Source organism: Aegilops tauschii, chromosome 3 (assembly GCF_002575655.3).
Source record: "Aegilops tauschii subsp. strangulata cultivar AL8/78 chromosome 3, Aet v6.0, whole genome shotgun sequence".
Lineage (NCBI taxonomy): Eukaryota > Viridiplantae > Streptophyta > Magnoliopsida > Poales > Poaceae > Aegilops > Aegilops tauschii.
In genome coordinates this window covers 522,081,468-522,103,485 of record NC_053037.3, presented here as the reverse complement: position 1 = coordinate 522,103,485, position 22,018 = coordinate 522,081,468, and the positions used below count along the sequence as shown (strand labels likewise).

General features: G+C 46.3%; 2 protein-coding genes across 2 annotated transcripts; one reads left to right on the top strand and one right to left on the bottom strand.

Annotated features, from left to right (window-relative positions):
• The first annotated feature begins 3,901 nt into the window (after nt 1-3,901).
• LOC109765379 (MLO-like protein 15) lies at nt 3,902-7,786 on the top strand. Its single transcript, XM_020324167.3, has 13 exons — nt 3,902-4,904; nt 4,981-5,038; nt 5,277-5,470; nt 5,767-5,883; nt 5,983-6,037; nt 6,170-6,261; nt 6,355-6,429; nt 6,511-6,599; nt 6,747-6,796; nt 6,875-6,915; nt 7,009-7,218; nt 7,325-7,392; nt 7,510-7,786. The coding sequence occupies exons 1-13, from the start codon at nt 4,287-4,289 to the stop codon at nt 7,781-7,783; spliced, it is 1,941 nt and encodes a 646-aa protein (XP_020179756.2). The 5' UTR covers nt 3,902-4,286; the 3' UTR covers nt 7,784-7,786.
• A 69-nt stretch (nt 7,787-7,855) lies between these two features.
• On the bottom strand, nt 7,856-12,102 carry LOC109765378 (serine/threonine-protein kinase rio2). The gene is made up of 13 exons (XM_020324166.4): nt 11,783-12,102; nt 11,640-11,686; nt 11,091-11,161; nt 10,889-11,002; nt 10,370-10,545; nt 10,190-10,278; nt 9,976-10,093; nt 9,488-9,561; nt 9,362-9,409; nt 9,114-9,273; nt 8,682-8,807; nt 8,482-8,547; nt 7,856-8,404 (listed from the first exon to the last, which is right to left on the bottom strand). Exons 1-13 carry the CDS (start codon nt 11,864-11,866, stop codon nt 8,114-8,116), a joined length of 1,464 nt encoding a protein of 487 aa, XP_020179755.1. The 5' UTR covers nt 11,867-12,102; the 3' UTR covers nt 7,856-8,113.
• Nucleotides 12,103-22,018: the final 9,916 nt, after the last annotated feature.

Below are 22,018 nucleotides of genomic sequence, written 5' to 3'. Positions count from 1 at the left end.
TGGTGCTGTTTTAACCTTCGCAAGGACCGGGCGTAGCCACACTCGGTTCAACTAAAGTTGGAGAAACTGACACCCGCCAGCCACCTGTGTGCAAAGCACGTCGGTAGAACCAGTCTCGCGTAAGCGTACACGTAATGTCGGTCCGGGCCGCTTCATCCAACAATACCGCCGAACCAAAGTATGACATGCTGGTAAGCAGTATGACTTGTATCACCCACAACTTACTTGTGTTCTACTCGTGCATATAACATCTATGCATAAAACCAGGCTCGAATGCCACTGTTGGGGAACGCAGTAATTTCAAAAAAATTCCTATGCACACGCAGGATCATGGCGATGCATAGCAATGAGAGGGGAGAGTGTGTCCACGTACCCTCGTAGACCGAAAGCGGAAGCGTTAGCACAACGTGGTTGATGTAGTTGTACGTCTTCACGATCCGACCGATCAAGTACCGAACGCACGGCACCTCCGAGTTCAGCACACGTTCAGCCCGATGACGTCCCTCGAACTCCGATCCAGCCGAGTGTTGAGGGAGAGTTTCGTCAGCACGACGGCGTGGTGATGATGATGATGTTCTACCGACGCAGGGCTTCGCCTAAGCACCGCTACAGTATTATCAAGGTGGACTATGGTGGAGGGGGGCACCGCACACGGCTAAAAGATCAAACGATCAATTGTTGTGTCTCTAGGGTGCCCCTGCCCCCGTATATAAAGGAGCAAGGGGGAGGTGCGGCCGGCCAGGAGGGGCGCGCCAGGTGGAGTCCTACTCTCACCGGGAGTAGGACTCCCTCCCTTTTCCTAGTTGGATTAGGAGTGGAGGGGGAAAGAGGAGGGAGAGAGGAAGGAAAGGGGGGCGCCGCCCCCCTCTCCTTGTCCTATTCGGACTAGGGGGGAGGGGGCGCGGCCCTACCCTGGCCGCCTCTCCTCTTATCCACAAAGGCCCACTATGGCCCATTAAGCCCCCGGGGGGTTCCGGTAACCCCTCGGTACTCCGGTAAAATCCCGATTTCACCCGGAACACTTCCGATATCCAAATATAGACTTCCAATATATCAATCTTCATGTCTCGACCATTTCGAGACTCCTCGTCATGTCCGTGATCACATCCGGGACTCCGAACAACCTTCGGTACATCAAAACATATAAACTCATAATATAACTGGCATCGAAACGTTAAGCGTGCGGACCCTACGGGTTCGAGAACTATGTAGACATGACCGAGACACGTCTCCGGTCAATAACCAATAGCGGAACCTGGATGCTCATATTGGCTCCCACATATTCTACGAAGATCTTTATCGGTCAGACCGCATAACAACATACGTTGTTCCCTTTGTCATCGGTATTTTACTTGCCCGAGATTCGATCGTCGGTATCTCAATACCTAGTTCAATCTCGTTACCGGCAAGTCTCTTTACTCGTTCCGTAATACATCATCCCACAACTAACTCATTAGTTGCAATGCTTGCAAGGCTTAAGTGATGTGCATTACCGAGAGGGCCCAAAGATACCTCTCCGACAATCGGAGTGACAAATCCTAATCTCAAAATACGCCAACCCAACAAGTACCTTCGGAGACACCTGTAGAGCACCTTTATAATCACCCAGTTACGTTGTGACGTTTGGTAGCACACAAAGTGTTCCTCCGGTAAACGGGAGTTGCATAATCTCATAGTCATAGGAACATGTATAAGTCATGAAGAAAGCAATAGCAACATACTAAACGATCGAGTGCTAAGCTAACGGAATGGGTCAAGTCAATCACATCATTCTCCTAATGATGTGATCGCGTTAATCAATTAACAACTCTTTGTCCATGGTTTGGAAACATAACCATCTTTGATTAACGAGCTAGTCAAGTAGAGGCATACTAGTGACACTCTGTTTGTCTATGTATTCACACAAGTATTATGTTTCCGGTTAATACAATTCTAGCATGAATAATAAACATTTATCATGATATAAGGAAATAAATAATAACTTTATTATTGCCTCTAGGGCATATTTCCTTCACTGTGTTCTTTCCTTTTGCTGGAGTATTTCCCAAAATGAACAACCAAAAATATGCAGACCTAATTGAAAGGTATCGAGTTGTCCAATCCTCATGAACGGAAACGTCACCAGGACCATATTCGGCCAATATCTAAAGGTTTTAGATACCTTTCAATTAGGTTTGCGTCATAGAGATGCGTTAACAATTTCAGAGAAAGATATCAGAGTTTGCCCTACATTGTTTGGATCCCTTTCTTATGCACCGTACATGAAAGATAACATAGTTGCCCAATATCAATCATACAATTGCCTAAAATCATGTATCAAGATGCCCAGTTCTCATGAAGGGGAGCATAACCAGGACCATATTTCGACCAATATCTAAAGGTTGTAGATACCTTTCAATTAGGTTTGTGTCATAGAGATGCGTTAAAAATTTCAGAGAAAGATACCATAGTTTGCCCTACACTGTTTCGATCCCTTTCTTATGCACCGTACATGAAAGATAACATGGTTGCCCACAATCAACCATACAATTGCCTAAAAGCATGTATCGAGTTGCCCAATCCTCATGAACGGAAGCATCACCAGGACCATATTTTGACCAATATCTAAAAAAATTAGATACCTTTCAATTAGGTTTGTGTCATAGAGATGCGTTACGAATTTCAGAGAAAGATACCACAGTTTGCCCTATACTATTTGGATCCCTTTCTTATGCACTATACATGAAAGATAATATAGTTGCCCACAAACAACCATACAATTTCCTAAAAGCATGTATCGTGTTGCCCAATCCTCATGAACGGAAGCATCACCAGGACCATATTTCAACCAATATTTAACGGTTTTAGATACCTTTCAACTAGGTTCGTGTCATAGAGATGCATTAAGAATTTCAGAGAAAGATACCAGAGTTTTCCCTATACTGTTTGGATCCCTTTCTTATGCACCGTACATGAAAGATAATATAGTTGCCCACAATCAACCATACAATTGCCTAAATGCATCTATCGAGTTGCCCAATCCTCATGAACAGAAGCATCACCAGGACCATATTTCGATCAATATTTAAAGATTTTAGATACCTTTCAATTAGGTTTGTGTCAACAATTCAAAGCAACTCAATTAAAAGTAACTTAGTACTGAATTATCCCCGGGCGAGTGATGTGGTCTTGACCCAAGTAGGTATACTCACGACGGACGTTTATAGTGACTCCGGTATGTGATAGCGTTATCTGACCTTGCCAGTGGCACAGTCAACGACTAGTACGATGAGAAGGTCGTGATAGTTACCTCTATGGTCCGGACCGATGAAGAGTTGTGATACGATGTAGTAGAAGATGTACTCGTATGACGTACAAGTGGTTGCTAATCCCCATTTCCTATGAACTTGCTTGATATAGAGAGGGCCATGTGACGACGCGGTGCGCAACAGAGCGATGCCGTGGTTCCGAGGGGCGATGCTCACTTCATTTTGAGGTAGTAGTGGTGGTCGTCGCAAGAGGTACGAGTAGTGTGCTGTAGTGATCATCGATTCATCGTAGAGGAGGTTGTGAGGGACACGATTCAGCATACGCCTCAAAAGGGAGGGACACGAGGGACGTAGTCTGGCATCGGGGCCGTTATATTGGTCGGCCTGGCTCCCGAGCAACGGTGCCAATGAGCGATAAGCTAGGTGACCAGATGGATCATCCGGCGAGGGGGCGTTCGACACGGTACACTAGGCAGTACGCGGACGAATCGGTTGATGAGGGTTTGGCGACCGGCGGCGACACAACAAGCTAGGCAGCACGAGCAGTTGCAAGTGTGTGAGAAAACGTAGCAAAGAAGCAAGCTAGCACACGCGTGTGCTAGGCATCATTGAGCAGCTACTTTGCCATACACGCGTACTAGATGGCTTAGCTGTTGTGATGGATGGATGTGGATGGATGCATGCATGGCGGGTGAGGGTGCTGATTGTGCCTGCTAGCAACACGCGCATCACGCGGAGCAGTTTTGGCCGTTCTGTTCGAGGCGCCTGTGAGGGAGGGTGCGCTCGAATCAACGAACCAGCGCAGCCGCGCTCCGTAGCCGGGTCAAAAAAAAATTTGATGTACAGCTTTAGTTTTGGGGTTGGGGCCTATAGAAAAAGGGTCTGTCTAGGACACATCTAGATGTGACAAGCTGATGTCCACTCTGTTTGTGGTCTATTTTTTTTAGTTTTTTTCTATTTCTTGTTGTTGCATTATACATTGTGGGAGCTTAGATGTGACATCCTTAAATAACATCTAGATGTGAATTAGACAAACTGATGGAAAAAACACGCCTGAAATGGGATGTGAAAGTGGGCTCATTTTATTCTCGGGTTGAGCTGGGCTGGGCAAATCAATCGGTCCAATCACACACCCCTAAAAAACAATCGATCAGATCACACGGCCGAACAACGATCACGCGCGCGCCGGACACCGGAGCGGACGGCACGGGTGCCAAACAGTGGCACGGACGCGTGGGCTCACGCTGTGCAGCGAGTGAACTGGCCAACGTTACATCGAACCGACGCTGGCCGCACTGGACTTCTTTTTTTTTTTCCCAATTTCTGATCGGGACAGCACGATCAACGCGCTCCGGTGTCCCAACGAACCAAGCCCGCACTGCCGATCGCGAACGAGCGACTCCACCGCCACCGCCACCCTGCGGCGGCCCACGACGTCTCTTCTGCGTTTCGCGGCCAGACAGATGGCCGGAAGGTGAGGCCGATCGCCTGCCGGTGGCGGCGGAGGTGACTGGGGTTATGGAGGGCGGTGGCGCTGGCGGGGAGGTGGATGCGGACGCGCTGGAGTACACGCCGACGTGGATCGTCGCGGGGGTCTGCTCCCTCATCGTGACCATCTCCCTCGCCGCCGAACGATGCCTCCATTACCTCGGCAAGGTGACCCGGCCAACCCCAGTCTCGCCGATGATCTCCCCTTGCCTCGATGCGCTTAATACGGAGTGCATGCATGCAGACGCTCAAGAGGAAGCACCAGAAGGCGCTCTTCGAGGCCCTCCTCAAGGTGAAAGAAGGTACACAGTAGCATTCACCTTTTCTTCAGAGTTTCAACAGCATTTCTCATTGCAGAATGTTCATCTCCCCTCTGCTCCCTTTATCCATCTTATTGATTGCAAAATGAGGGGGTAGCTCAGGGCTCGTTCGTTCACCGTCTCATTTGGCCTCAATCAGATGAGAACAAATGGTGCCTTCTGCATAAGCATGAGCTGCATTTCCAGTTTCAGACTGTCTTTGGGTGTGATGATGATGCAGAGCTGATGCTTCTGGGGTTCATCTCTCTGCTGATGACGGTGTCGCAAGACGTGATCCAAAGGACATGCATCCCTCCCAGCTGGACCAACTACTTGCTGCCCTGCAAGAAGATGGAGGAGCATTCTGTTGCCGCTCTCGGCGGTCGCAGGCTGCTTCCTAGGAATGCGCCGCGGTCCGACCATTGCAGAAACAAGGTGAATGGGCCGTTAGTTTGAAGAGTCACCTTTTGTTTAATTATGCACTTCATAATTAATACATACAATTTCACTCTAATTCAGGTTATGCTAGTGCACTATAGAAATATATAACATATGTTTGCAAGTTGCTAACTACGGATGTTACCTTGCTCACTGAATTTTAAAAGTGGGTGCGCACAAAGACAAAGAGTGCTATATGACTTTAACCCCAGTTCTTCCAACATATAAAAGATGTGCAATGCTGGAATGATCCTAGGTAACCTTGTGCTAACTCCGGTTTTTTGTGTTGGCAGGGAAAAGTTCCTTTGCTGTCGCTCGAAGCGTTACATCAGTTGCATATTTTCATTTTTGTTCTGGCCATCACCCATGTGATTTTCAGTGTTCTGACCATGGTTTTAGGAGGCGCCAAGGTCAACTTTCATAACACCGGTTTTGGTTTAGTGTTTTTATAACTCCACTAATGATTGATTTTGTTTGCAAGTTAACTTGAACACTCTTCTATTGCTCAGATTCGCCAATGGAAACAATGGGAGACTGAAATTCATAAAAACAATGCAGGAAACGGTCGGTTGCTGCCCCACATTTTGATCTAATCGATACCTTTACTTTAGAAATAATTTAATGCTAGAAATGTATGCATATTTAAGGAAAAATAGGCTGCCTAGTTATGGCTTATGCAATCCTGTGGAACTGCAGGACCTAAGAAGTTGACCAACGTTCAACAATTTGAATTTATCAGGGAACGTTTTAATGGTGTTGGCATGGAGTCTACGGTGTTGAGCTGGATGGTAAGAAATGCATCCCATATAATCAATCATATGTTTTCCAGTCAAAACACCAAAAATAATAATTTAAACCTACTAATCAGAACATTCCTTCAGCATTCTTTTGTTAAGCAGTTTTATGCGTCAGTCACTAAATCGGACTACGCGACCATGCGACTCGGTTTCATCATGGTAAAGATGATAGTTCAACAGCATGCTGACACTCCATGCTCTTCATCTGTGAGAATTAACAGGAGCTCATTTTCTCTGCAGACGCATTGCCGAGGAAACCCAAAATTTGGCTTTCACAGATACATGGTGCGGGCTCTGGAGGCTGATTTCAAGAAGGTAGTTGGCATAAGGTAATCCAAACTCAGAAATTATGTTTTTGATAATTCCCAGGTCGATGTTTCGGGTGAAAATTCTCAATTCCTGGGTTCATTTAGCAGTAGCTGTTGAGCAGCGCAACCGGGTGGCCTGATCAATTTTTTTACCATTGCTACATTTAGGTGGTACCTGTGGATATTCGTGGTGATATTCATGTTGCTGAACGTCAATGGTAAGTTGCAATCACATTGCCATTTCCAGTGTTTACAACTATTGCAGCATCGTATACCACTTGCTGATTGACCTGCAGGCTGGCACACCTACTTCTGGATCTCCTTCCTTCCTCTCATCGTAAGTGTCCCTGAACCCCAGCACGCATGTCAAAGTGTGAATTTCTGTAGATAAGCCTCCTTGTGCTGCTGCTGCTGCTGCTGCTGCTTGCAGCTGCTGCTGGCCGTGGGCACGAAGCTGGAGCACGTGATAGCTCAGCTGGCGCACGACGTCGCGGAGAAGCACTCGGCGATCGAGGGCGACCTGGTGGTGAACCCGTCGGACGAGCACTTCTGGTGCGGTAAGCCGAGGGTGATCCTCTACCTGATCCACTTCATCCTCTTCCAGAACGCCTTCGAGATCGCGCTCTTCTTCTGGATCCTCGTAAGTGTCCTCTGCAAAGTACATATCAGTAGAAGAGAAAAGAAGAGAGGATGGATGCTAGTGACTAACTGTGTCTCTGTTGGGTTTTCCTTTTGCCATTTGCAAGACCACCTACGGCTTCAACTCGTGCATCATGGACCACGTCCCGTTCATCGTGCCGAGGCTCGTCATCGGGTGGGTGGCAATCCATCGTCTCACTCTTCTCATTATGAAGAAAAAGAAGCAAGCAAACAGCCATGTTTTTCAAGTTCAGGCTCAAAGACAGCTGTTGGTTTTGCCCTTTGCTTGCAGGGTCGTCATCCAGCTGCTGTGCAGCTACAGCACCCTGCCGCTGTACGCGATCGTGGCGCAGATGGGGACCTTCTTCAACAAGGAGATCTTCGACGAGCACATCCAGCAGGGGCTGGTGGGGTGGGCGCAGAAGGCCAGGATGAGGACAGAGTTATCCAAGGATGCTGCTGCCGCAGCCGCGGCCGGACCCACCAGGCACGGCGCGTCCTCCCGGCTGGAGATGCTGCGGCGAGCCGCCGCCATGATGCAGTGCCGCCGCTCACTGCCAAGGTAGATTGAAGTGTCATGTATCAGTAAGACACAATCTAGCGGGAACGGCAACTGGTTACACCTCAGGAGAATGATATAGGCTTGGTTTTGCTTTAGTAAACTGCCAAAGAGCAACAAGTGTATAGTACTTATAGCTGATAATAGTACAAGATACCAGTATCACATTTTTTTTACTACAGCTCAGCGGGTAAAACCCTGGAGAAGCACCAGTACAACAACCAAAACTGACAACGGAAATATACTCGTACGACTAGCGAGTCCGCTCGGCGCACTCAAGACCGCACCAAACCTTCTTGAGATCTCCAACCAGAAACAAGCAGGACCAACCAACCTTTCACCATTGGCAGGCTTGCCTCTGGATCTTGGAGTTCATGGTGCCCTTGCCCTTATCCTTGTAAGCGTTCCTCGAGTTGAGGGGCCTTCTACGCCCGAGGGCGGCTGCCATCGCCCTTTTCCTTTGCTTGTTCAGCTGCTTTGTCAGCAATGCGTCATCTTCATCCTCGGTATCCTCAGACGAGTCATCGTCGTCGTCGCCTCCTGATTCGGCTCCCTTAGGGTCCACGATGCCATCGTCGGCTGGATCTGTCGATTTGTTCTCGCCACTGGGACTTGTGCTTGTTGCATGCTGCAAGGTAGATCAGCAGAAGTAAGCAATATCCATTGATAAGTTTGTCTAGTCAGTCAAATGAATATATTACTAACCTCTTTAGATAAAGTTTCATGTTTATCTGAATCCATCACAACAAGATCAGGCACACCTGCAGGGTCCTGAACAATATCCACCAAAACATACTTCAAAAACTAGTAACTGAGAAAACTGAATCTGCTGGATGACAGTTTGGCAGTGGGCAAAGCTTGGCGACAAATTTAAATTAGAAAAATATTTAGATGCAGATCAATACCTGGTCTACTATTTTCAAGGAACTGATTTCAGCAGACACGGCATCGCCACCTTCACTATCCTGTTCTGATGTTGAATCCTCATCATCTGAGCCGGAATCGTGTTCTTCAGCATTCTCATCAATGAACTGTAATCACGTGAAAGGAAGAGAAGGTCAGCACTCACCAGGATCTAATTATCGATATTCAATGTAAAATTAATACGACTGCACATGACAAGGAACACTCCATTTTTATCTAAAACTTTAACATAATTTTGTGATCTAATAATGTTATTGCCTTCAAAAAGTGCATTGTCACAAGATCCCCATATGGTCACGCCCCCATTATCAACATTAACCAAATGACAATACTTCTGCCGTTATAGTAAAATCTTATAGATCTTCAAAATGACAAACTCATCAATATGAGTTTTGCACCAACATCTGACCCACCTTTTCTATCTCAACTTGCTCTTTTTTGGTGAAGCCACTGGCAGCTAGTTCTTTGTCCAAGGCACCAGAAGACTTTTGAATGGACAGAAAGGACGGCCTGCCACTGTCATCATCATCAGTTTCAGAACCATCTTGTCCACCTTTCTCTGTAAGATTGAACCTGATACAAAAGGAAGACAAAGCTTAATAATAAAATCAGTTGTAATGGATAAGATGGTATTTTTATATTACACTCTGTAAGGTGATACCTTTTGTTGAAGAACTTGTAGATACACCCAATATCTCGATCAAAATACCTGCAAAAACAAACCTCATGAATATTGAACAGAAAGCAGTCCTCTGTTAGGCTTTAGCTATTAGAATATGCTACATACATCTGGGCATTCCGGTGCGAAACAGATACCATCTGTGGGAAGTCGATCATCGTAACAGTTTCATCATCGTCAATCTGCAGAACATCAATACGCATGAAGGATAAAATATAGGGTAAGATACTAAGATACATACTGACAAATCAAAAAACTTCAGTTATGCTTGTTGAAGAATTAAATACTGAAAACACCATTCTGTTCAACTCGAAATGGCAGTTTAAAGGCATGTGTTTTGTTTCGTACACATGGCAAACCTTGATAAAGGTTACGATCCAAAATCACTATATTTCTCTCTGAAACCTCCAAAACCACTGACATCAGAGCATACTTCAAAGAAGCAGCACCGAGAAAAACATAATTGGTTCATAAACATGATGCAGAAACTACAGAATCTAAAACATTGCAAAGGCAATACAAGAAAGAGAGAAATGAAGAATGAACAAGCTGACTTATCCGAGTGTAATAATGATAAGAGGGGGTAAAAGTAGTACCATGATATTGAATTCATTAAAATCACAATGTATCAGCCCATGCTCCGCCAAACGAATTACAAGACCAAGAATTTTGTCAAAAACATCATCTGGATTTTGCAATTCTCTTATCTGAACACTGCATAACAGAATGCAACACCTACGTCAGTCTCTTCGTAAAGGGAAAAAGACTCATGAATAAAATTAAAATTCATTTACAAGAATGTCAACTTACAGTGGATATCCCGGCACAAGTGACATGATCACACAGTGCCGATTGCAGTCCACCGCTGTGGGAACAGGGAATCCATGGTCTCCTAAAGCCTTCAAGTGGAATGAGAAAACAGTATAAGAGTGTTAAACAATTAAGCAGTTAGACAGATAAAATGAATGAAAAGTATAGCCATGCAAAAACCTTCATAAAAGCAAATTCCTTTAAGGCCGCAAGTCGTGATAGGTACAGCCAGTTAAAGCTCCTCCGGTGAGCTAAATAGTCACGCTTTGATTTGACAGCCCTAAAAGATGTCCTACCCAACCTATGAAGCTTCATGGCCAACACTGTTCCATCCTCCGTGGCAACCTCAAATATATCTATAAGAAAAATAAACATTCCACATAAAGCACTTGACATTTGCTAGGTACAATCTAGGATTCGATATGGCATTGCCATGGATTATGATAATCTAGTTTGGTTGGGCTGTGTTTACATGATTGGGTGTTTAGAACTTTAGTTAGCTGTTCTTTTTCTTAATCGAGTTGTAAACTGATATGTCATCACAGATAGTATATAACAGAACATGCAAGGACAAGCAGTGACTCGCATGTTTCACAATGTCTTTCTTGTGCAACTTTAAAATATAAGTAAAGCACAGGATAACAACCATAAACTGAGGCAAAATATATAAAATGAGCAGGAAATCAATAATCCATGTACCTGACTCTTTTCCAACACCGATTTGGCGACCAACCGAAGCAAAGACTCCACGATTAACCAAAGTTTTTATGGCGAGGAAGTCATACCCAAGGTATGTGAGCCGAAACCCATCATCTATAACCAAAAAAAGGAAAAGCACCTATGATAATCCAGATATACATCTAAGCATAAAATGAAGCAAGGTTCGACATCAATGACTCACATTTTTTACAATCATGGTGCACCAGTTTGTTCTTCAACAGATTCCGCAGCACTTTATATGTGCCTCCATGCCTAAATCCACAAAGAATTATAATACACTCACCAAGATAACATAGAGATCTATTAAACCAAACAATATAATCCATTTAAAACTGGTTTCCAAAGAATACTGAGCTCTAACACAGAGAGAACCTAAGTTGTTTTAAGCCGTGGTCTCGGACCTCGACTTTTTCAACACGCAGTGGACATTACATTACTGCAGCCCAAAGTTCTGACAGTGAATTCCAACTTCGTTTTAATCAACGGTTATGTATACAACTATTGATATTGTGCATCACAAATTGCAAAGGTGCAAAGCTTAACCGAAACACTATGTGAAGTTCAGACCCAACGATTAACCTTAAATGACAGCCCACGAGCTATCATATCAACTCGGCTGAGAACGCTAATCACCATCCCCACACTTGGCAGCTAAATACACCTACCACAGGCATCAATTTCCCAGACCACATACAGCAAAATTCACAGCAGAGCATGCGTCACAACTCACTTCAATCCGGCGATGCGGTCGACGAGCTCCGCGGGCACGATCTCGTGCTGCGAATCCAAAAGCAAAACCGAAGCGTCAGCGCGAAACAGTCTCACATGGCGTCGGGTGGAGGCTTTGCTGAGGTGTAGGGTTTAAGGCCTTACGTTGCGCATGCCCATCTCGCAGGCGGTGAGGACGCGGAAGTCATCCTTGGAGAGGTAGCGGAGGGCGTTCACGTCGAGCTTCATGGTCTCCTCCTCGCAGCGGCTGACGGGAGTGGCAGGCGAGCGAGCGGGCTGGCTGGCGGCGCTAGGGCTAGATGGAGAGGAGGAGGTGGTCGCGGAGGAGGAGGCGGCGGCTTGGAACGGCGGTGGGGGAGGACGAAAGCGGCGGTGGACGGGCGGTGACTGGGATGGTGGATGGGCTCGGCGGCGTCCTGGACTCCTGGCGGCTAGGGTTGGTGTGAGGCGAGACACCACGAGTGTAGTGGGCCGGCCCACTCTGACGATAAGCGCAGCGCTGCTTGAGCGGTTTTCGTTGTTCGGTTTTCCTGTCTGTTTTAGCCCGATAACCGGCTGTCGAATCTTTTTTACATTTTACATACTAAAAATCCCTTAAAAAATAAATAAAGATGTTAACATTTTTTGAAGGATTCCCAAAAACTGAAAAATGAAATACTCACAATATGAAAAGATTCCTTAATTTTTAAAGATATTTGCAATTTTTAAAAATGTTGTGAATTTTTTAAAAATATTCACTGTATATTAAAATATATATAAATTGTCCAAATACGTTGGCATGTTTAAAAACAATTTGAATTGCATTTCATAAAATTTATTGTGTTATTGTAAAATTCATGGTGTGTATAAAAATGTTCATAAATTCTAAAAATCACAAAAACATAAAGTTCTAAAACAATTAAGAGTAATTTTTATGATTTTGTAAAAAAATAGTCATGATCAGTAAATAGAAAAAAATGGGGAAAAAGAAAAGGATGAAATAAGTCCGAAGTAACCGAGAAAAGCCCAAAGGAAGTGGCGGAGAAAAAAACTAGTCAAGAAGGAATTTTTTTTTTGCGGGTTAGTGAAGATGGAATAAAGAAAGAAAGAAGAATAAAAAAGTACGTAAATGGAAGCGGAAAAACCAACAAACCAAAGAAAAGGAAAAAATGAAGTAAACCATGAAAACCAGAAAAGGAAAGATGAGCCAGAATTGTTGAAACGAAATGAAACTGCTTCCGAGTCACTTCTCGAGTTGGTCTGTCCCAAATGAAGTAAACCATGTGTGTTTTTCGAGCAATTTGACACAATAAGCATCAAATAGGGAATTTCCTATGCCAAATCACTAGTTAACCCTCGAAATGAAAAAAATACTAGAGTTGTAAGGTGGATGGGACTGGGCTTCATCGGTTAGGTAAATATAGTACTTGCACTAATAAAGATAACGGGTTCTCTTAAAAATGATAGAAAAACTAAGGGTGCCCTTCCTTCAAAAAGAGATTGCCTACAACTTAGACATCTTAAAAAACAATTTTATTCATCAAATACAAAATATTGCGTTGGATCGAAAAAACTGAAAATACAATTACAAAAAAGATTTCTTATGCAACTAAAGCTGCATCAAAGTTCCTTGATGTCGTTACCTCTAACTTCATCTTTTGCATTTTCACTTTTTTTAAGCCCTCGACGAAATAGGAGAAGACTAAACCTGCATAAGCTAGACTAACCTCAAATGTTTTAATAAGCCTGGTGAACCATCCATCCCGGTAAGTAAGAACAGAAGATCGTTGAATGCATTGTGATCGGAGACACACCCTTTGCAAGCTAGATTATCAAACCGTTGCACGTTGTTGTATTGCCAGGGAAGAAGATCAGGCGAATAACCATTGACAGATCGAAGCGCCGAACAATAACCCAACGGGTTACAGATATGTCATTTCGTGGGACAAAAGCACCACAAACTCCATGATGTGTTTTTCTTGGCCATGAGACCACATCAGGACAGATAGTTAGAGTGAGCCTTTTATTATATGTGACGTTACCTCCATCATTGAGACATCATCACCATAGACATAAAACTAGCATCGAGAAAAAAAATAGACTACAACCCAATGGTGATATGTGGTTCCTCCCATCTTTTGGTGCCGATGTGGCCGCCGGAGACTAGGGGGCCAATGAAAACACGGGCGATGAAATTGAGATTCTATCACTCCTATGGCTAAGGTTTATCTCTTATGGGTTATGCTTCTTTCCAAAATCACAATTGATTGGATCAAGCAACGACCAACCTCAATATGTTACATCTAGAAAAGTTTATGTATTTTTTATTTGACGACCCGCCCTCTCTCACGCTGGCATTGTCTTGTCGCCTATTCCAGACACCATCGTTGTCAGTCATGTTATTGCCTCGATCATCCATCTATCTTTTGGGGGACATGTATCTTCTCCAGTGCTGGCGTCCCACCTCCCATCCCTACCTACACACCACGAACCCAACCCATCATCCTCGCACCCACCATTTTCCTCAACTTCTCGTCATCATTGGCGTTCGGTTCACGATCAAGGATGACTTGGCTGAGGATATCCTTAACCATGTTGTTGGGGATATCCATTTTTTGCCGTCTGGTTGTTAGGGATTAGGAGAGTTGGATAACCACATTTTAGTGTTTGGTTGGAAGGATAAGAGCTGGCTAGGGATAGTCATTTTGTGTGTTTGGTTGACAGGATCAAGAATGGATGATTGTTGTAGTGACCATGGTTGAAGTAGTGAGATTGTAACCGTAATTATGGCAACACACACACACACACACACACACACACACACATTGATTTTGAAATTTATATCTAAACTTCAACATCACAGCCCAACATAACCTATCGGAACAACAGTTCCAAAAACAGGAATGGAAGATGAACTTCCTTCATAATCCAACATCATAAACAAGTTGCAACTATTACATGCAATAGTTAAACTAGTACATACTTGAGAGAAAGATACGGAACAGTACATTATCTAATCGTGTTGGTTGGATATAAAAGTGTCCAGACCGTCTGATCTGGACATTTACGAACGATTAGGTGTTCCACGTTGAAGTCGCTCAAATTTTGCGAGCTGGCGTTGAGCCTGATCGCGCTTTATACAGAAAAGAGAAAGGCAGTCACCTGCCGTCTAAGAAATTGCGTAGAAAACTGCCGATCATGTTCGTTGGATGGCACCAAGGTTACGTTTCCAGGCGAACGTCCTCCTTTCTCTTGGGCATATACTTTTTGGCGCCGTCAAGTCACTGTCAAAGAATGTGACTAAAAATAAAGAGCATAAAGTGCAGTACTAAAGACTTTCGACGAGAAATTTGCAAAAAAGAAAAAGGTACTCTAGACGAATCGTCTTGGATACATATGGTCAGGCTTCTGATGTCACTAGCACATATCAGCATGCGCATGATATATTTTCGAAGACGAACTATTCTCGTACATGGCGATTCTTCTTCTTCTTCTTCTTCTGAGTAAGATTCTTCTTCTTTCAGTTTACGCAATTTGCGTGCTCTCGAAAAAAGTTATGCATAAGATTTATTGATTTGCTGGTCACTTGCGATTGTCTTCACTGTGCAAAGTCCATGCGACACGCACGCACACTTTTCAGACGCTTGAAACCCCGAACACGCAGACGAGATGACAGCTCAGCATGCATGCATACACGCTTAAGCCCGTGCGTGCAAGCTGACGTCGTCGCTCCAATCTTCAGTCGAGTCGCCTACTGCAATCAGCACGTGTTCTTCCCTACCAACACATGCTGTCTCCCCCAATTAATCAGCCAATTAGATTAACACGCCACCAACAACCGTGTGGGTTCGCGATCGATGACGACGATGCGTCGGCGCTCATCCATGCGTCCCGAAGTAGAAAGCGGCGGCGACAGGGAAGGCACACCGATGCCGCGCCGTACGCATGCCCCCGGACACTGAACCTGCACGCGGGCAAGCTGTCGGACGGCCGGCGGCGACAGATCGGGAACGGGAAAGGCGACCGCCGACTGCACGCACTTGGTCAGGTGCGTCGTCCCCTCAACCAACACGTCTTAATGCGCCGCTAATCCGTCCCGCCGCACTTGGAATTCCATGCTCCCCACATGCATCCACTGGCTCCTCCACATACGCTGCACCTGCTGCCCCGAGATCTGGACGTCAACAGCCCCGGCCGCACGCGATCTCCGACCCGATCTCGCCGTACGGAGCCGCGACCCGGTGCGTGTGCTTGCATGGGAACGGGGGTACGATCATCCGAGGTTGGGCGTGGCTGGGGGTGGAGACCAGGGAGGGAGCCCGAGTCCAGTCAAAACATGCAGCAGCTTAGCCATCACGTTGTTCAACGAACCTGCCCCGAAGCAAGCAGCCGCCCCACTTTGATCCTACTCCTACTAGTACTAATAAAGCCGTTGAACAACCACCAGCTCGATCCCCCCTTCTATTGCTCGCAGCCTCCTTCCTCTCTCAGACGCACAATCCATCGCAGCCTCCTCCCTCCTCCGCTGAAGCCGTGCCGCGGCTACGACGAGCTCGTCCGACTGGCCGGCCGGAGAGTCCCTCGTCGCATAGTCTAACCATCGGAGGAAGTGGTCCGTCAGTTGGTCTGAGCTTCTCATACGATCCCTGTGCCTACAAGGATGGAGAGGAGAGCGGCGAGGGGCACCTCTGATCACCGTAGGCGAATGCAGATGCCGCCGGCGCCGGTGGGGCAGAAGCAGCAGCAGCCGCAGCGCCGCGGGGGGCCGAAGAGCTGCCAGAGAACGCCGCCGCCGCCGGGCTGCTTCACCATCCAGCTGCTCATGGTGTTCCTCTGGGTGGCCGCGTCGCTCGCCTTCCTGCCCCTCGTGCTCCCGCCGCTGCCCCCGCCGCCGCTCTCGCTGCTGCTCGTGCCCGTCTGCCTGCTCGCCGTCCTCGCCGCGCTGGCCTTCGTCCCGCTCGACGCCCACAACAACGTCGTCGTCGGCGGCTCGTCTTGTTTGTAGGGAGGCTGCATTTTTTTTTCTTTTCCGTGTCGGTCAGAGCTGGCTGTTACCAGATCTAGCCTGTAGTACAAACTGTGAACCTTTTTTTAAGATTAGAATTATTAGGATTAATTAAGAGAGGACTACTTTTTGACTTTGTAATCACTTGAACTCCGGCAATGTCAATTGAGACCTCACGGTATTTATGCTTATCAAGTCGAATCCATAAATCATTCGTTGAAACAAGAAAGAAAATACTCCGTGTGTCCAATAATATAAGACCATTTTGTAAGCTATGTTAGAATGCAAACCGGACACCGCATCCGTTGACAGAGAGAGGATCAGTTCACGGACATGGATGTGGGAGCCGGCCATCCAAAACTACCCGAATACATCGGCCCCCAACTTTAAAAAAAAAAATCTACATACATCCGCACGTTCAAAATAGCCGTATATCTTAGCTAACAAAATGTTCAAATGCAACAGTAGTTCTAATTTAAATATTACACCTCAACAATGTTGTCCTCTTTAACCGTCCAGAGATGCTTAATCAGATCTATCTTCAGTTATTCATGGGTTGCTCGATCCCGAATTTGTTGATGTATTTCAATAAATTCATCAAATGTGGCCGGATTTTGATCTAGAAGTTCAATAGGATCATCCATGTTCTCAAATTCAAGACCTACGGCGGCATCCACGGTCATGTTGTGTATGATCACACAACATGTCATCACCTCCCACAAGGTCTTTGGATCCCATTGTTTAGCAGGTCCAAAAACAATTACAAAACGTACCTGCAGAACTCCAACTGCACTCTCAACATCCTTTCTAGCCGCTTCTTGCTTTTGCGAAAAGTGGGACTTTTTCTGACCAATTGGGTCAGAGATGGTCTTGACAAAGGTAGCTCACGAAGAATAGATACTGTCAACCAGATAGTAGCCCATGTTGTATTCATGCCCATTGACAGTATAGTGGCAAGGAGGGTCCCTTTAGTCACCCTGGCAAACAATGGTGATCGCTGCAACACATTGATGTCATTGTGAGACCTGGGCATGCCAAATAAAGAGTGTCAAATTTAGAGATCTTGTGATGCAAGTGCTTTAAGAATGATGGTGGACTTCTTAACATGACCTTGATATTGCCCTTGTATAGCTTTTGGGCAGTTCTTCCATCTCTGTCGTGGATTTATCACGGCAGATGTCCTAGTGTGAGGACTTAGTCGTGAGGCCAACACATCTATGTGGTAGCTTGAGAGGGGTTGATCAGGACGAGAGACGCAACACATAAGACAAGGATTTAGACAGCTTCGGGCCCCGGGAAACATCATCTGGTAATAACCCTACATGCTGTTTGTGGCTAGGTCTCATTATGCTCATGAGGGAGACGCCGTAAATCCGGCTCTCCTCTCTTTGTGTCTAGCCTTAATGATTCTTTTCTTGCCCTCCTCTTGGGGTGCCCCGCCCCTCCTTATATAAGTTGAAGGGGCGGGTTACATGTAGAGTCAAACTCGGATTAGGACTTAATCTATTTTGACGTCTTACCATGGGCTTCTCTCCATGGGCTTCTTAACGTCTTGGGCTTCTTAACGTAAGCCGGCTTACAATCTGGCTTAACTGTCTGGCTTAACTGTCCAGCTTACATGACTGTGACTGCCAGCTTACAATGCTTGACTGTGTCTGCCGGCTTACATGACTGTGTCTGCCGGCTTAACCTGCTTAACTGTTCCCGCCGGCTTAACCTGCTTAACTGTTCCCGCCGGCTTATAGTCTGCCGGGTCACCAATGAAACATCAAATCCCAGCCGGATTATATCTCCGGCCGGGTCACACCGCGGGGTATATCCCTGACATTAGCCCCCAGTTTAATTTGGATTCATCCATGTTAAGCTGATCCTGTAAAACAAACACAAGAACAATTTTGACAGATTATGCTCTGGGTTAAGAACTCTTGTAAGCCGGCACCTGATCATCCTTAAGTCCTTGTCATTTCCTTCTTGTGGGAAGTCCGGGTCAATATACCAGCTTCATAATCAATTTGCTGACATTGATTTCTCACAGAAAAATATTGTGAAGAATATTGGCCTTGAAATACTCATCTGATTTTCAGCCGGCTTGAAGATGTAGATCTCCATTATATTCATATCACTTGTAGCCCCCAAGGGCCGGGTCATTATGCAATAATGAGCAAGGACTTTGTAAATATGATCATGTATACTTGAGCAGCAACGTGTAGCCCCCAAGGGTCGGCTCAGTAAGATAATACTGAGCTGGGACTTTGTATATAATTCATTGATAATAACATCATATGATGTAATCTCCACCATGGGGCTTGAACCCACATCCATAAGGTTAAGAGCTTTGTACTCTACCAACTGAGTAGTGGATCTTTCAATATAATGGACTGAGGCTTGTGTACCTTGAATTTTTGACAGGAGCAATTGGTAGCCCCCAAGGGTCGGCTCATTACAACGGGATGAGTCGGGTCTTCAATAAGTTGATCAAAAAATGACTTTACATTAGCCCCCAAGTGCCATGGTGCATGCTGGCAGTGACATGGGACTTGCATATTTGATGTAATCTCAATTTGAATAATGTAGCCCCCAAGTGCCGGGTCGTAAGCCTACAGTGACTCGGGACTATTCCCTCCATTGTAAAAATAAATCATGTCCATTAATAAAATAATAACCATTGCGCTGAAGCGACTTTGAAGACCTCCATCATAATATTGGCTATTGATAACCATAATAAAAATCCAGCCATGTTGGCTATTAAAGATTTGAATAATATAATCCGGTTTGGAAAACCAGTTCCTGTGATATTGAATCGTACTGCCGGTTTAGGATACCTGTGCAGTAAGGGTGATAACCCAATCTTTAGAAGTCAAAACTTCCAAATGTTTATGATTTTCATATGATGGCGACTTATCATCCAAAGTCAAGCCGGGTTAATCGAAACCACATATATGCTTCCGATATGAACAAAAAGTCTCAAGACAAACCCAAAAGACTGTTTAAAAAAAACTTAAGTCAAACAAAGAGAAAAAAGCGAGGCCTCTGATTCGAATACGATCAATAAGCCGGACCAAAAGGGGTTAAGCTAGGATTTGAATACGATCGGGAAGCCCCCTAGTGGTCTTGGCGTTGCGCTGATCAAGAGGGTACCGACAGCTATGTTCTTTTTGGTTCGAATACGACCTATGTTTGAACAGGAAGCCCCCAAATGACCTTGAGAGTTTTTTAACGACTCTGATTCGAATACGATCAAAGTCGGACCCAAAAGGGGTTAAGCTATGATTCGAATACGATCAAGAAGCCCCCTAGTGGGTTTGGCATTGCGCCGATCAAGAGGGTACCGACAGCTATGTTCTCTTTGGTTCGAATACGACCTATGATTGAACAGGAAGCCCCCAAGTGATCAATAATATGGTAAGCCAATAAGGCAGGATACCCATGTTTGAACCGCGCATCATGGAGACAGGTCCTCTTCGGCAACCTTTAACTTTTTGCAAGAGATAAATTCTTCTTGAACCGGGATTTTGAACCGGATATTGAGAGCTTCAGAGCTTTGTGGGAAATAGATTTTCCCTTGAGCCGGATTTTGAACCGGATTTGAGAGCTTCGAAGCTTTGTGGTAGATAAATTTCCCTTGAACCGGTTTTTAAACTAGAATCTTCATTTAGAGCCGGAAATTTTCTGACGGCCTTTAAATTTTCATCAATATGGCAGCAGCCTCCGGAACCGGGTTATCTTCCCTCCAATGATCCGGAGTTCTTGAGCCTGCTGAATCTGGCAAGATTTGTTGAGTCATGTCATTGTAGCCCCCCGAGTCTTAAGACTACTCGAGGAGTTGGCTTGAGACTCTCCATGCTTGACCATGATATGACCAGTGGATTGCTGGAATATGTTGAATCTCGGCGGGTTATAATTGACCCTGTCCTTTGACCCATTCGGTGTAAGCAAGGGCCATAGCTTGATGGCCTCTTTTGTAATGATGACTTGTTCTGCATAAGAAATTGCACAAACGAGAGTAATTGTTCTTGAAGAAAATAAAAATGTATCAATAAAAAGTGATTGGACAGCTTTCACCTGATTTGTCTGGACGAAAAATGAGTCGTATATAGCGTCCATAGATCACCTGCAGTAACTTTAAGTGCAATTTAACCACTCTCTCATGGCTGCGGTGGAGGTGGCGGCTTAAGCGCGGAAACCGGACGGCTCAGAAAAATCCTCCAGGTAATTATTTTTAGCGCTTTGACCACTTTGACTTTCTTTCCAACCAGTCTCTCTTATCCCTTTCTTCACAAGGAGTCGGGTGGCTCAGCAGCTCGAGGAGAACCATGGCGGGTCAAGGCAGCAGAGTCGGATGGCTCGACGGAGGCGAACCCAACTTAATGGCAACAGGACTTGGCGGAGACGAGAAGCGACTCAGGACGTGGGGACGGCGACTCCGGCGAAGCGGGGCGGCTCACGGATGATGCCGGTGAAGCGGGTTGCACCCCGCGGTGTGGCGACTCAGGGCGCCGAGAGGCCGCGGGAGACAGCGACCGCGGTGGCGACTCAGGCGCGGCCGGCTTGACGAGGCGGTGCAGCGGCTCATAGCATGGAGGCTCATCAGGCGAGTGGGGCCGCATCAGCTCGCGGCAGAAACGGCGAAGCGAGGGCGCTCAGATCAGAAACGGATTGGAAACAACAACGTCATCGAAGCAGCGTTTTAGCGATTCGGAGTAGAGGTGCGGTGGGTTGGATCAAAGTTGAGTGAGACCGCGGCGGCCCGGTGCGTCCGCGGCCGAGTAAGCCCGTGGTGGCTCAATGCTAGCCGGCGCAGACGACTTGAAGTGGCGGCTCAAGGCCGTGGTGGCTCGGCGACTCACCACAGGGGTAAAACGACGGTAGAGGTGCGGACGACTTGAATGGAGCAAGGCGTAATGACCGGCTCGCGAGCAGAGGCCGCGGTGGTTCAGCGGCAGAGACAAGGCCGTAGGAACGACGATTTAGACAACTTGACAGCAATCCGGCGGACTCAGAGGCCAGCGGGTTGAGCGGTATGAGGTAGAGACGGCCAGCGGCTCGAGGCGGAGGTATCTTGGCGGTTCACAGCGAGTCTGCAGCAGCGACTTGCGGCAGTTGCGGGGCCGGCCCGGCGCTGGCGGCTCTCGGCGCATCCGTGGCAGAAGGGGCAAGGCACGGTAGGTCGGAGTTAGGTGATTTGAGCGGCGCTGTGGCTGAGGCGATGCGGCAAGGCGGCGGCCTCTTGCATGTAGCGCTGGGCCATGCTGTTCGGCCAGTTTGCAGGCAAAGAAGATGGTCGCTGAAGCTCGACGAAGAGGCAGCGACCCGGAAGTGTTCGCGGCAGGCTGTTTGAGGTGGTGCGATAGCAAGGGTGCTGCCGGCGGGGGAGGCCTCGGCGCGGTAGCTCGCCA

Coding starts and splice junctions, on each gene's coding strand:
- LOC109765379 (XM_020324167.3), top strand. CDS start 4,287: ATGGAAAAAACACGCCTGAAATGGGATGTGAAAGTGGGCTCATTTTAT. Junction 5,884..5,982: donor TGGTTTTAGGAGGCGCCAAG/GTCAACTTTCAT, acceptor TCTATTGCTCAG/ATTCGCCAATGGAAACAATG. Junction 7,393..7,509: donor GTGCCGAGGCTCGTCATCGG/GTGGGTGGCAAT, acceptor CTTTGCTTGCAG/GGTCGTCATCCAGCTGCTGT.
- LOC109765378 (XM_020324166.4), bottom strand. CDS start 11,866: ATGAAGCTCGACGTGAACGCCCTCCGCTACCTCTCCAAGGATGACTTC. Junction 9,274..9,361: donor TACAAGTTCTTCAACAAAAG/GTATCACCTTAC, acceptor CTTTTGTATCAG/GTTCAATCTTACAGAGAAAG. Junction 8,548..8,681: donor CCTTGAAAATAGTAGACCAG/GTATTGATCTGC, acceptor GATATTGTTCAG/GACCCTGCAGGTGTGCCTGA.